General features: G+C 50.9%; 4 protein-coding genes and 2 non-coding genes across 6 annotated transcripts; 4 read left to right on the top strand and 2 right to left on the bottom strand.

Annotated features, from left to right (window-relative positions):
* The first annotated feature begins 76 nt into the window (after positions 1–76).
* On the top strand, positions 77–954 carry LOC6593882 (probable cGMP 3',5'-cyclic phosphodiesterase subunit delta). The gene has a single exon (XM_002019143.2). The coding sequence runs from the start codon at positions 190–192 to the stop codon at positions 643–645; it is 456 nt and encodes a 151-aa protein (XP_002019179.1). The 5' UTR covers positions 77–189; the 3' UTR covers positions 646–954.
* Positions 955–1,084: 130 nt separating this feature from the next.
* LOC6593883 (glutactin) lies at positions 1,085–4,565 on the top strand. Its single transcript, XM_026987677.1, has 5 exons — positions 1,085–1,955; positions 2,600–2,755; positions 2,820–3,516; positions 3,585–3,781; positions 3,848–4,565. The coding sequence occupies exons 1-5, from the start codon at positions 1,572–1,574 to the stop codon at positions 4,478–4,480; spliced, it is 2,067 nt and encodes a 688-aa protein (XP_026843478.1). The 5' UTR covers positions 1,085–1,571; the 3' UTR covers positions 4,481–4,565.
* On the top strand, positions 2,139–2,210 carry Trnad-guc. Its single transcript has one exon. It is a non-coding gene; the product is annotated as a tRNA-Asp (tRNA).
* A 1,896-nt stretch (positions 4,566–6,461) lies between the features above and the next one.
* LOC6593885 (glutactin) lies at positions 6,462–8,819 on the top strand. The gene is made up of 4 exons (XM_026987299.1): positions 6,462–6,698; positions 7,061–7,732; positions 7,797–8,162; positions 8,217–8,819. The coding sequence occupies exons 1-4, from the start codon at positions 6,462–6,464 to the stop codon at positions 8,817–8,819; spliced, it is 1,878 nt and encodes a 625-aa protein (XP_026843100.1).
* Trnad-guc lies at positions 6,889–6,960 on the bottom strand. Its single transcript has one exon. It is a non-coding gene; the product is annotated as a tRNA-Asp (tRNA).
* Positions 8,820–8,892: 73 nt separating the features above from the next.
* Positions 8,893–12,502, bottom strand: LOC6593887 (glutactin). Its single transcript, XM_002019146.2, has 2 exons — positions 11,311–12,502; positions 8,893–11,168 (listed from the first exon to the last, which is right to left on the bottom strand). The coding sequence occupies exons 1-2, from the start codon at positions 12,485–12,487 to the stop codon at positions 8,977–8,979; spliced, it is 3,369 nt and encodes a 1,122-aa protein (XP_002019182.1). The 5' UTR covers positions 12,488–12,502; the 3' UTR covers positions 8,893–8,976.
* Between the last annotated feature and the right edge of the window lie 283 nt (positions 12,503–12,785).

Here is a 12,785-nt window from a genome sequence, read left to right as displayed (position 1 = left end):
ATACCGATATTTGTGTAGTCGATATATACATCGTTATCAAACAGCTGTTCGCTGGCACTAGAATTAAAAATAAACATAATATAATTGATTTTCTACCCAAAAATATTGAAGTCGACGAGCTGCGCAAAGTGGCCGCTCTCTTGGTTGTGCACAGGATTGAGACTGACAGTGACGTGACCGGCGACAGCGATGGGTTCCGACGACCAGAGTGCCGCCGACAAGATCCAGAAGGGATTCCAGATAAATTACATGATATTGCGTGACGCGGACAGCGGCAAGATAATATGGCAAGAGAACAAGGACTTTTCGGCTCCGGATGTGGAGCACGAGGCGCGGGTGCCCGTCAAAATACTGGACATGCGGGCGGTATCGCGTGAGATCAACTTTAGCACCGTCGAGTCGATGGAGAACTTCAGGCTCGACCAGAAGGTGCTCTTCAAGGGCCGCATCATGGAGGAGTGGTTCTTCGAGATGGGCTTTGTCGGCGCCAGCACCACCAACACCTGGCAGTCGACCATCGAGGCGGCCCCCGAGTCCCAAATGATGCCAGCCAAGGTCTTAAATGGCAATGTGACAATTCAAACCAGTTTCTATGACAACGAAACACTCATCACAAAATCGGTTGTGCGCCTCTACTACATCTAAATGAATGTGAGTCAGCGTCGGTCGGCCCACACTCGCACACGGCCAGGTGTTCACTCTTCACACTCGCCCACAAACATATGTATACATATACATAAGTCTATATATATATAGAAGATCTTCTGCAATTCTGCCCGTTGCTAATGCACAACCAACGTCTCAAAATGTTCTCCGCGAAACGGGAGAAGTTCTCTTCTCTTTGAAGTTTCTGCATTTCAATGCAATTGTTAGTGCGTTTGTAGTTCTAGATGAATGCATTTTAATATAATTTTACACGATACATACTATATTAATTTATTAATAAAGCGTTAACGAATCTAATATGCACACATACGATTATCAACACCTTCTAGAAACCTAAATGAAAAAACGAATGTATCTGCAAGCAAAACTATTCAATCTAGATTAGAAATGGCTTTGCATAATGGTATTTGTCATTTCTCATTTGCTTTGGCTTTGGCATTCGCTCCGGTTTGATAATACCATACCCATTGGCGCCAGATCCAGGTCCGACTGATTGGGAGAAAACGCCGTGGGGGTCGTCGCTGATGGAATTGGTTCTTTGGCAGTGGCTCTATTTTACTAACAACAGCAGCATAATCCTCAAGAACCAATCCAGCTATGGCTACGATTCAATGAATATTCATGGAGTGTGTTCGCGAGTTGAGAGGTGGATTTGGATCGGTCGAGAGATTTGCGAAGGGCAGGAAAAGAGCAAAGAAGAGGCAGAGAGCTGTCAACGACTACGACTTGACCCCATTTCATCGCGATGCTGCGGCAGCGGTTCATCTAAAATAGAACTCGTGCCCGGTCAAGAGTCACTCGATAATGCCGAGAAAGTCTTCTTCGTGGCTAGTGGTCGAAGCAGCCAGCAGTTCTTCTTGTCCCGTCCCTCGCACCACAACAGAACCAAAAAGTGAAGTCTAGATATGGCAAGGATACGTGGTGGTGTGCTGATCCTCCTGGCGATCGTCCTTCTGGCCCTGGCGGCCAGCAGTCAGGCTGAGAGATCCCAAAACTATCAAAAGCAGAAGCAGCAGAGGACCAAGCCTGGATCCGCACAGGCTATGGGCAACCACAAGAACAGACGACCCAACAAGAACCAACAGGCGGCCGGGCAGAAGCAGCGACCCAACAAACAGAAGCAGCCCCCGCTCCAGCAGCAGAAGCCCAGCACTCCCGAGTCGAATGTGTTCACCGCATCGGTGCCCGTTCTGGGCAGGCTCCGTGGTCGGACTTTGAGCACGGACTGGACTGGCAAGGAAATAATGCAATTCCTCGATGTGCCATACGGAAAGGCAGATCGCTTCAAGGTGAGTTCATATTTCTTCTTGTTCCAGTTTCTATTCCAAGGGTCAAGGAACTCAAATTCAAAAATATGTTCAAGAAGAATTTCTCTGCTTAAGATTGGTTCCTTATTTTTATATCTTGGCCCTAGTGTCAGAGTCCTCGATAGTATAGTGGTAAAATAGCAGTTTGACGGCAGAAGAAGCAAATCCTCGATAGTATAGTGGTTAGTATCCCCGCCTGTCACGCGGGAGACCGGGGTTCAATTCCCCGTCGGGGAGGAATGTAAACTTCTTTTTATATTTTTATTCTTTTTTGTTTTGTTTGTTTCTACTAAGAATGTGAATCAAATACGTAGAATATCCGGGAGATGATGTTAAACCAAAGGTCATCAAATCATAAAAGTATTATTTAAAAGAATAAAAGTTTTCTTAAAATCTCTCCAATGAGAAATTAATCGCCAGTATCCCGCGTGTTAGACTTTGGCCCAAAAACCTTCATCCGATGAACGCGTAAAGATTGTGGAACCAGCTAAGAATACTCTGATCTAATACGTCAATTGGTCAGGCGGCTAAAAATATATAGACATTAATAATAACAACAGATATGATAAATCGAAGCCAAATAGATTAAAATCTAGAGACTTAAAATTAAATTTCATTGGCTTTAGGCAGCGGAACCGGCTTCTTCCTGGCGGGGCGTTCTTCCCGCCCATCGCCATCACCCCGGATGCCCTTCCATACAGGATCTGCTCAAGTACGCCAAATTGGAGGAGGACGGCTTCGATGTCGAGGACTGTCTTCGACTCTCCATCAGCACCAAGGCGGTAGGTGAAAATCTCCGCAAGTGAAAATTCTTGATTGACTTAGCCTCTGCCTACCGTTCGACAGATGGAGGGAGATCTCTCGCCAGTTATGGTGTACATTCATGGCGACTTCTTCTACGACGGCGACTCCGTGGAGGCCGCTCCCGGCTATCTGCTGGAGGAGGATGTGGTGCTGGTTTCGGTGCGATACCGATTGGGTCCATTCGGCTTCCTGTCGACAATGAGCGACGACATGCCTGGAAACGCGGCCGTAAGCGACATCATCCTGGCGCTTAAGTGGGTGCAGAAGCACATTTCCTCCTTCGGTGGCGATCCGCAGCGGGTCACTCTCTTCGGCCAGGTGGGCGGGGCAGCACTTGTCAACGTGCTAACCCTGAGCCCGGCCGTGCCGGCGGGACTCTTCCATCAAGTCATCTACCAGTCGGGCACGGCGCTGTCGCCCGCCTTTATCACGGACACCCCACTAGCCGCCACCAAGGATATTGCTCGCATCGCCGGCTGCAAGCAGCTGGCTAAGGTGGAGTCGTTGAACAAGTGCCTGGTTCGACTCAACGCCACTATGCTGCTGGCCGCCTTCAGCATCCATGGCGAGGACAAACCCTCGCTGAGCGGCGGCGCCTATGGCGGTGTCCAGCTGGTCATCGGTGGACCGTCAGGCATCCTGCCGGAGCATCCGGGGCGACTGCTGGCCGCCGAGAAGTTCCAAGCCTATCCCACAATGGGCGGCAGCGTCAAGCATGGCGGTACCTTCATGTTGAGGGGTGAGTGAACACACTGACGCACTTTTATGACCTCGTGACTAAATGTGAATTCACCATCATCTCTGCAGACATATTTGCGGACAGTTTCAACGAAACAATTCTGGATGATAAGCTGACTGGACGCCAGTACATTGAAACCATTATTGCGCAGGCCAATGGGGCGGATCCCACTGGCTCCTGGAGTGACTTTGCCGACGAGGAGATCTTCAGTGTCGAGGACATCAAGAACGGCAGCTTCAAACGTCTTACCCCAGGACTGATCGACGTGAGTAGCAAATGAACATTTCCGAATGCTAATATTAATAGTCACCGAATGGCCTACCCTGAGCAGCTCTGCACCACGATTTCCCTGAAGAATCCCGTGCTCTTGGTGCTCCAGGCCAATGCCAAGAAGCTGCCCAACAGTACCTATCTGTACACCTTCGACTACGAGGGGGAGCTGAACCGCTACGGTAGCAGCGATGAGGAGGCCTCATTTGTGCCCTTCGACATGGGCGTGTCGCTGACTGACGATAACCTCTACCTCTTCCCCTGGCCACGTTACCAGACGCTAAACTCCAACCGCGACATCAAGGTAGCCAAGCGGATGGTGGCCCTGTGGACGTCCTTCGCCAAGACGGGAGTACCCGCTGCCCAGGGTCTGCCCTCTTGGGCACCAATGAGCGACGACACGGGGCCCTATATGCGCCTAGGTCGCACGATCAGCTTCGGCGACAACTATCTGGACGAATACCGCATTGCGGTCGAGGAGGTCAAGAAGGGATACAGTCTGGTCAACGAGGACTACTATGACCTGGAATCGGCCTTGCTGGCGGCCACCATGCGGGATAGGTTGCCTGACGTCGACGCCGAGGACGATCAGGAGGATGAAGAGGAGGACAATAATGAGACGACAGCCAATGAGGCGCGTGGCCAAAATTTGGTGTTCATTGCCAAGAAGTCAACGCGGATCCAAAAACAATAAGAATTTAATTACTTGTTACATTCCACTTAATTTATTTATTCATGGATGTCAATAAAATGATTTTATGATTCATTTGTACACACAAGTGGAGGCTATACTCGCGTATGTTCACACACTCTGATCACCGAATCAATTAAATGTCTGCCATATGGAGGGAGAAGGTACTATTTATCTAAGTAGACACCCTGGGAAAAATAAAAGTCTTAACAATTGAAATGAATTTTGATATCAGAAATACTTAGAGGTCTACCTCCTTATATTACGAGTAAATTTATTTTGTACTTGTAAGCGAATCACTGATAAGTAGCAATTCCTACAATTAGATATGTATATGTATATGTATGCAGCGCGTCAATCTTATCTTAGAATTTCCACTTACCGAATCAAGGATGTCAAGGATCCTTGCAGATGTACAGCAATCAGCATATACAGGAGGAAAGACACAAGCTTGAACATTAGTCTACAAATTACCTCAAATGTGCAACAGCAGAAGATCGGAATTTGCAGAATAAATTTTCCTCAATCGAAGCAGGGAAGGAGGTGCCGAAAGTAAAGAAACTGGAAAGCTTTGTTCTTTTACATCGAGCAGAGTAACACAGTCAATTGGTTCTTCGGATCGAATGTATGCCGTCAGATGGGGGCTATCTGGCGAGTCCGAGAAGCGAAGAAGAGCTGAATGCCATTCAAGTAAAGCTCACCAAAGGCCGCAGCTATTGGCTTGGAATTTCCGATTTGGGCGATGAGGGCAGTTTGTGTCGCAGGCCACGGGAATCTTGGCTTTTTCGAAAGTGGTATCATAGAATGATAATAATAATAAGAATGATAAGGAACATTGCGTAGAACTTAAATCACAATGTGGCTATTTGATGAATGACTTACCAAGTACTAGTAAGATATATTTTATTTGCGAGTCAGGGGAAGAATAAATAAATAAATTGCATTCGGACTATTTTCTGTCGAAGAAGGAAGAGTGTTCGACCACATATTTATTTAAGTTATATATCCCATTCACGAACTCGCGAGAGTTCTCCGTATAAATCCAATAAATCATATTCGATGTGCCAGAGAGTCAGAGGAATGGATAACTGTTGATTGCGACCAAAATTTGCATAATTATTCGTTTAGAGAGATGATCAAGCTCTCATTTGTATGTTCTGTGTTCAATATAATGCCATGCCTGATTCGATAACTTAATTAAAAGAGAATCAGTTTTAGTCGGGAATATATAATCAGTAAAATAATTTGCTGTAGCTGCTGTAGCGGGCCTTCCCTTTTCAAACAAGGGAAACTCGTATATCTGAAGAACCTACAGAGATTATTAAGTGCAAAAGTCGCTTTGGACATTAAAGCGTGATATTGCTTTCTCCCGCAGCTCGGGATGATTGATAATTCGCGATGGGCCTCGAATACCAGTAGCGAGGAGAATATGGAAAATCAATTTGTAAAATCTAAAATTTAAAATAGGCAGCGCCCGCAGCTTTTAAGATATTAATTTTTACCCCAGCTCTGCCCGCACTTTCCTCGTGGCCATTGTTGGCGTGAGAAAGACAAACTCAGCGAATGCCCAATGTTTGCCGGCAAATATTCGCCAGCAAATCAATCTCGGCGCCTAATGACTGACCAGCTGACAAATCAAGTTCGGGCTGTCGGTTTGTTGGTCTGTCGCCGGGCTTTTCCCTTTTACTTGCCCCGAAGCGCCCGGAGTGGGCAAAAGCGGAGCAGCGAAATTCTTAATTATTTGCATAAATCTATGAATCGGCAGAGACCGACCACGGGGACAAGGCGTCATTCGTATTTTGGCGTTTTGTCTTAGTCTCTCCGTTTGCGAAATCTTCTTTTGGGTATGTCGGTCAGGTCTGGGGTGAAACTTCAGGTCAGAGCGGACTAAAATCTATTAGACACCACACGGCATAGATCAGTCGCGTTTAGTGCGCCATCGAGAGCGCTGGCTTCTTGGTTTCTTCTGATCGCGTTCTCCAAGATGCACCACGTATCTGTGCTACCACTCGCCGTCCTCATCGTCCTGGCCCTCCACTGGGGCGCGGAGGCACGCGTCCGCGGCAGGGTCTACGACGAGGAGAAAGACACCATCATTGAGCTACCAAAGCTGGGCAGTATCCAGGGAAAAATCCTAGAGACTGCCTGGACCAAGCGCGAGGTGCTGCAGTTTGTCGATGTCAGATACGCCGAGCCCCCGACGGGGCAGCATCGATTCAAGGTATGGTCGTGGCTAATGCTTTCTGAACGGAAGCATCAGAAAGTGAAAGAAAAATGAGAGCTAATTTTAAAACATTCGAATAGAAATGTTCAGCTTGATTGGTTATCCGGTTTCTACTACTAGAAACTTTCAAAAATATGCAAATCTCACAAAATTAAATTCTCTGAAGAAAAATAAAACAAATTGGAATCTCCCCGACGGGGAATTGAACCCCGGTCTCCCGCGTGACAGGCGGGGATACTAACCACTATACTATCGAGGATGTGGTTCTCCCGCCGTCAAGTTGTTATTTTGTGTCATCTGCTCCTTATAGATTCCGGAAAAAAGGGAAGAGTTATTTTGGATTTGGTTCTATTTCATAGGCCCCGCGCCCGATAGAGCCTTGGGAAGATGTAATGGATGCTACAGCGGAAAAGATTGGATGTCCCTCGGTGGTGTCGATGGACTCGCTACGCAAGCTGGACGATGTGCTGGACGTTGAGGATTGCCTAACGATGACCGTCACTACGCCGAATGTGACTGCGAAGCTGCCCGTTCTTGTCTACATACACGGCGAGTATCTGTACGAGGGCAGCAATTCCGAGGCGCCGCCAGACTATCTGCTCGAGAAGGATGTGGTGCTGGTGACGCCGCAGTACCGCCTGGGACCCTTTGGGTTCCTCTCCACCAAAACAGACGAAATACCAGGAAATGCTGGATTTCTGGACATCTTCCTTGCCCTGCAGTTTGTCAAGCACTTCATCCAGTACTTTGGCGGCGATCCGACGCGTGTCACTGTCGCGGGACAGGTGGGTGGGGCAGCCATTGCACATCTGCTCACCCTCTCGCCGATGGTGCAGCGGGGTCTCTTCAGCCAGGTGATCTACCACTCGGGCTCGGCCATTATGCCCATCTTCCTCGAGGAGGATCCACGCAAGCATGCCCAGGAGATAGCCAAGAAGGCTGACTGCCAGATGGTGACAGTACGGGATCTGAACACTTGCCTCATGGAACTCACGGCCCTGGAGCTGCTCACCGCTTTCATGGAACATGCGGTAAGTACATCAAGTGCATCATACTGCAGGCAATCTCTGATTAACGAGAGCCCTCACCTGACAGCTCGAGAAATCTGACCTGGGCATTGGCCACACGGGCGGCATACAGTTCACCATTGGTGGGCCGAGTGGCGTGCTGCCCAAGCACCCCTACGATCTCATGTTGGAGTCCAATTTCTCGTATCCGGCCATGGGCGGCTGTCCGAAAAATGCCGGCACTCGAGTCCTCAACGAGATCGTAGACAACGACTTCGAGGGAAAGATCCCGGACGATGATTACAATACCTACGACTACATCGATCATGTGATACGGCAGGTAGTGGGCACTGATAAGACCATGCTGCTCACCAGCTTCGTCACGCACGACTTTTTCAATCGGCAGCTCCTGGAGAACGGAACTTTCGACACCCTGATTCCCAGGCTAGTCGATGTAAGCACACCGCTAAACTATCCAAATCAATCTCTAATTCTAACGGTCTTACAGGTGGCTGGAACCCTGAATCACAAGCTGCCCGTGTTGCTGGCAATGAATATGAACAACAAACATAATCCGGACAACACGTTCCTCTACTCCTTCGACTACGCGGGCGAGTTCAATAGGTATCGCGAGATGGACGAGGAGACGAACATGCAGAGTCCGTTTAAGGCGGGCGTCTCGCTGACCGACGAGGCCCTCTACCTCTTTCCTTATCCCGAGCATGTGCAGCGCCTGAGTCCGCCGGACGTGACGATGGCCCACCGCATGGTCGACCTGTGGACAAACTTTGTGATCAGCGGCAATCCCCTGGGCTCCTATCGGTCCGGCTATTGGCCGCCAATGACCACGCTATACGGCCCGTACATGAAGATTGACGAGACGCTGACAATTGGAGGCAATTATTTCAATGAGTTCTCCGCCACGCTGCGCGACGAGGATCAGGGCCACAGTCTGATACGCGAAATCTACTACCTCCGCAGCCAAAGCCGGAAGAGGGCCAAAGCCCAGCGGAAAAAGCAGTTGGCTGCGGCAACTGCCAGTAGGATGAAGAAGCTTGAGGTCCGCAAGAGTCTGGTAAAGCGGCCAAATCGCAACAAGATACGGCTATAAAGCTATGCACTGAGCCAATAGGTACATTTTAAAACCTGTATCTGAGCAGGGAATGATTTACAATTGGTATTGATTACTCATATGATATATATAATATTTAATAAAGAACTCTTTAGAATAGTACTCAGGTTTCTATGGAATATGATTGAATACCGTTCTATAGCTTGGGTCGCTGCTGTCTCCGCAGCTGCTTAGCGTTCTGCGGCGAGTTGTGATGATTGCTAACAAACTGTCGGTAACCTGGGTATTCTGGGCGAGAGTCCTCCCAGCCCTCCTGAACAGCCCGATCTCGCTCCTCTGCCTCCTGACGTTCCTCCTGCGCCCTAATGTAATCTTCGTAGTTTTCGTAAGCGCTGGGATCATTCTCGGGATCATTCTTCTCCTGAGCTGCAGCTGCCACTGCCGCTTCAGCTTCTGCATTGACTCTCAAGTACTCCTCGTAGGTTTGGTAAGGTTGCCGACGGTCCTCCTGATCTTCCTCATCGTCAGTTGGGTTGTAGGACTGCCGCTCCCGCTCCTGTTGTTCACGATACAGTTGCTCACGTTGCTGTTGCTCTCGTTCTTGCTCCTCGGAATAGTTTCGGTATAAGCTTTGTTCGCTATCGGGTTCAAAGTTGGCTGGTTCTTCTTCATCGTCTCTTCGCACGTAGTCCTCGTAGCTTGGATAGGGCCTGCGAGAGCTTTCTTGATCTTCCTCCGGCTGATTTGGCTCGTAAGGCTGATGTCCACCCTCCATTTGCTCTCGCTGCTGCTGTTCGCGCTCCTGTTGCTCCCTCTCTTCCTGCTCTCGCTGCTCTTGTTCCCGCTGCTGCTGCTCTTGCTGCTCCTGCTGCTCTCTGGCTTGTTGCTCTCGCTGTTCCTGCTCTAGCTGTTGCAGTTCTCGCTGACGCTCCTCGTAGTAACGACGTTGTTCTTCCAGTATTTGCTGTCGCTGCTGTTCTTCTCTTTCTTGTTGCTCCCTATCTTCCAGTTCGCGCTCGTCTTGTTCCGCTGGCTGGGATGGCTGCTCCCGCTCACGCTGCTCCCGCTCAAGCTGCTCCCGTTCACGCTGCTCCCGTTCACGCTGCTCCCGTTCACGCTGCTCCCGTTCACGCTGATTCCGTTCACGCTGCTCCCGTTCACGCTGCTCCCATTCACGCTGCTCCCGCTCACGCTGCTCTAATTGCTCCTCCGGATTTACTTGCGCTGGCTCTCGGTTTCGCTCCCATTCATCCCTTGCCTCCTGTTCACGCTGTTCCCTTTCTAACTGCTCTCGCTGCAGCTGTTCTCGCTGGAGTTTCTCTCTCTGCAACTGGTAGCGCTTTTCCAATTCTCTCTGGGCTTCCTGTTCTCGCTGCTCTTGCAGACGCTGTTTTTCTCGTTCCTCCTCTTCGCGACGCTGATTCTCTTGCTGTTGCTGCTCTCTTTCGCGCTGTTCACGCAACCGCTGCTCTCGCTCTTGCTGCTCCCGGATCACCTGTTGTCGCCTGATTTCCTGAGCTCTTTCGTATGCAGGATCCGTTGGCCTCCTTGGAAAGGCCTGAGGCGGTTGGGGCTGTCGGTTTTGCTGCCAATTAGCATAAGGATTGTACGCATACGTTGGACGCCTGGTAGTCGTCGTCGTCGTCGAAGTTGTGGTTGTTGTGTTGTAACCATAGGGGCTTTGCTGCCAGCTAGGATACGGGTTGTAGACATACGGACGTCTGGTCGTCGTTGTTGTGGTCGTCGTTGTAGCTGTTGTTGTGCTATTGGTTGTATTGAAGTACTGCCCATAGAGATTCGGAGCGTAAAGTCCGTCACCGAAATGTGGGTCCAGCTCCAGCATGTTCTGCCTCGAGTTGGTGAAGCGCAGGAAAGGACCGTACTCGGAAGTGGCCTTGGGCCAGACACCAGGATTTTGGTTGGGTATGCCCGTAACGGCAAAGTTCACCCACATGGTAACCAGTGCTCGAGACAGCGACTTGTCCACCGGATTCAGGCGGCTGGCCTCCGGCGGGTACGGAAACAGATACACGCTATCGTCGCTCAGGGAAGCGTCCACACCAAAGGGCAGCGGATTGTCCAGGTGGCCGAACCGATGATACTCGCCGCGATAGTCAAAGGTGTACAAATAGACGGGACTCTTTTTGTGCGAGAGCCGGATGGAGTAGACGACGGGTGCCCGATACAGGATCATGTTGCTCAATTCCAACAGACCCTGGGACACACTGTATGCACTGGCCGTGCGATCATGCTCCTGCGAAAAGATCTCACGACGCGCCCAATCCAGCCACAGCTGGTGTTGGCTTGGAGGCGCCGTGTGGCGCAGGACCACGTTGATGAAGTCGCTCACATTCTGCGATTGCACGCGCTGTATCTGGTCGTAGAAGCCTAGGAGGAAATGGGAGGGAGTGTAATAAGTCCAAGTCCGCAATGATCTATCAAATATTCTCTAATCGGTTGATAGTCTTATCTCATTTGACCAGTTCTGACCCAACCGAACATGACACAATTTCCTTAGCTTAGCACTCACGTGATAGTATAAAGGCGCTGGCATCTTTGGCGGCTCCCACAATCATGGGAACCGTGCTGTTGGCCGAGTTGGCCGCCAGTGCGGCCGGATGCTCGGGAAGGTAGCCCAGGGGATCGCCCACCACCAGCTTGAAACCGCCCAGGAAGTTGAGTCCGCGGGCCTCGTTCTGTTGGAACAGCTGCTCGAATGCGCTGACCACTTGGGAGGTGGGCAGACGGCTGAGGCAGTCGTAGAGCGGTGCCAGACTTCGGCCGGCATTTGGACAGCGGGCGAGCCGTGCGAACGTGTCCAGAGTTTCCAGAGGACGTTCGTCGATCAGGTAGGGGTTCAGTGCCGTGCCAGACTGGAGGATGAGCTGCTGGAAGAGGTTCGCTGCCCGGCCGCTGAGGCTGAGGGCATGAACGAGAGTGGCGCCGCCGGCCTGACCCACTAAGGTCACTTTTCCGGAGTTTCCGCCAAAGTAGGGAAGATTGCGCTGCAGCCACTCCAACGCCAGGTGGATGTCTGAGAGCGCCACGTTGCCAGGCAGTTGCTCACTGAGGGCGCTGAGAAACCCGAAGGGCGCCAGTCGATAGTTGATCGAAACCAGGACAACTTCGTTCTCCAGCACGTAGTCTGGCTGGGCCTCCTCGGCACCGCCGTCGAATAGCATCTCGCCGTGCACAAAGACCAGGACGGGCAGATCGCGTGCCCCCTCTGGGGCATAGATGTTGAGGGTCAGGCAGTCGTCAACGTTCTCTCCCCGTGCCTCGGCCGTTTGCAGTCGCTGCAACTCCGGAAATTGGGCGCAATTCGGACTGGCTGTGGTGGCGTCCACTCTCCCCTGGAAGGGCACTGGCCTGGCCTGCTGGAAACGTCCCAGGCCGCCTCCCACTTGAGCGTAATGCACGCCAAGGAATGCGTTGATGGGCCGATTCGAGATCGTCTTGTAGCCACGTACACCGACTATATCTCCCACTCCGGGAACTTGCACACGCGCTTCCTGTGGTGCCACCTGAGGCTGGGGAGTCTCCTGCCACGGTGGCGGCCTTAGTGGTTGAGGAGTAAAGGAACCCTCGTTCTCCTCGCTTAATTCATAGTCGATATCATCAGTCCTAGGCCTGGTCTGGAGGGCGCAGATCTGGCATACGCAGAGTGCCAACGCCAGGAGCTGGACCCAGGAAAGCCACGGCTGCATGTTGCTCTCTGTGTCGCGATTGAATGGGAACTGATTTCGGACTTAGTTTCTACAGACGGACCAGCTCAAACACTATCTATCGCCAGCACTAGCCTTGATTCGAGTGACCCACGAGGCGGGCTCCAAAAGTAGTCCCACATCTCAGCAGTTCTGGCTGAACCAAAGGGGGTTGAGCGTTGAGCAACAATGAGATTGAGTCTGCGCCTTCCAGCTAGTTCTGCGACTGCCCTCGAAGTCTTAGTTCCACTTCGAGATGTCGTCACTGCGTTTTTAACTCCGCTTCTCTGGGTCCGTTCCT

The sequence above is a fragment of the Drosophila persimilis genome, unplaced genomic scaffold (genome assembly GCF_003286085.1).
Source record: "Drosophila persimilis strain 14011-0111.01,24,50 unplaced genomic scaffold, DperRS2 tig00000124-arrow-pilon, whole genome shotgun sequence".
NCBI lineage: Eukaryota > Metazoa > Arthropoda > Insecta > Diptera > Drosophilidae > Drosophila > Drosophila persimilis.
The sequence above is the reverse complement of the archived record's forward strand: the minus strand, read 5'-3'. Positions and strand labels throughout refer to the sequence as shown.

Coding starts and splice junctions, on each gene's coding strand:
- LOC6593882 (XM_002019143.2), top strand. CDS start 190: ATGGGTTCCGACGACCAGAGTGCCGCCGACAAGATCCAGAAGGGATTC.
- LOC6593883 (XM_026987677.1), top strand. CDS start 1,572: ATGGCAAGGATACGTGGTGGTGTGCTGATCCTCCTGGCGATCGTCCTT. Junction 1,956..2,599: donor GAAAGGCAGATCGCTTCAAG/GTGAGTTCATAT, acceptor CATTGGCTTTAG/GCAGCGGAACCGGCTTCTTC. Junction 3,782..3,847: donor TTACCCCAGGACTGATCGAC/GTGAGTAGCAAA, acceptor TACCCTGAGCAG/CTCTGCACCACGATTTCCCT.
- LOC6593885 (XM_026987299.1), top strand. CDS start 6,462: ATGCACCACGTATCTGTGCTACCACTCGCCGTCCTCATCGTCCTGGCC. Junction 7,733..7,796: donor CCGCTTTCATGGAACATGCG/GTAAGTACATCA, acceptor CTCACCTGACAG/CTCGAGAAATCTGACCTGGG. Junction 8,163..8,216: donor TGATTCCCAGGCTAGTCGAT/GTAAGCACACCG, acceptor ACGGTCTTACAG/GTGGCTGGAACCCTGAATCA.
- LOC6593887 (XM_002019146.2), bottom strand. CDS start 12,487: ATGCAGCCGTGGCTTTCCTGGGTCCAGCTCCTGGCGTTGGCACTCTGC. Junction 11,169..11,310: donor CAGCGCCTTTATACTATCAC/GTGAGTGCTAAG, acceptor ATTTCCTCCTAG/GCTTCTACGACCAGATACAG.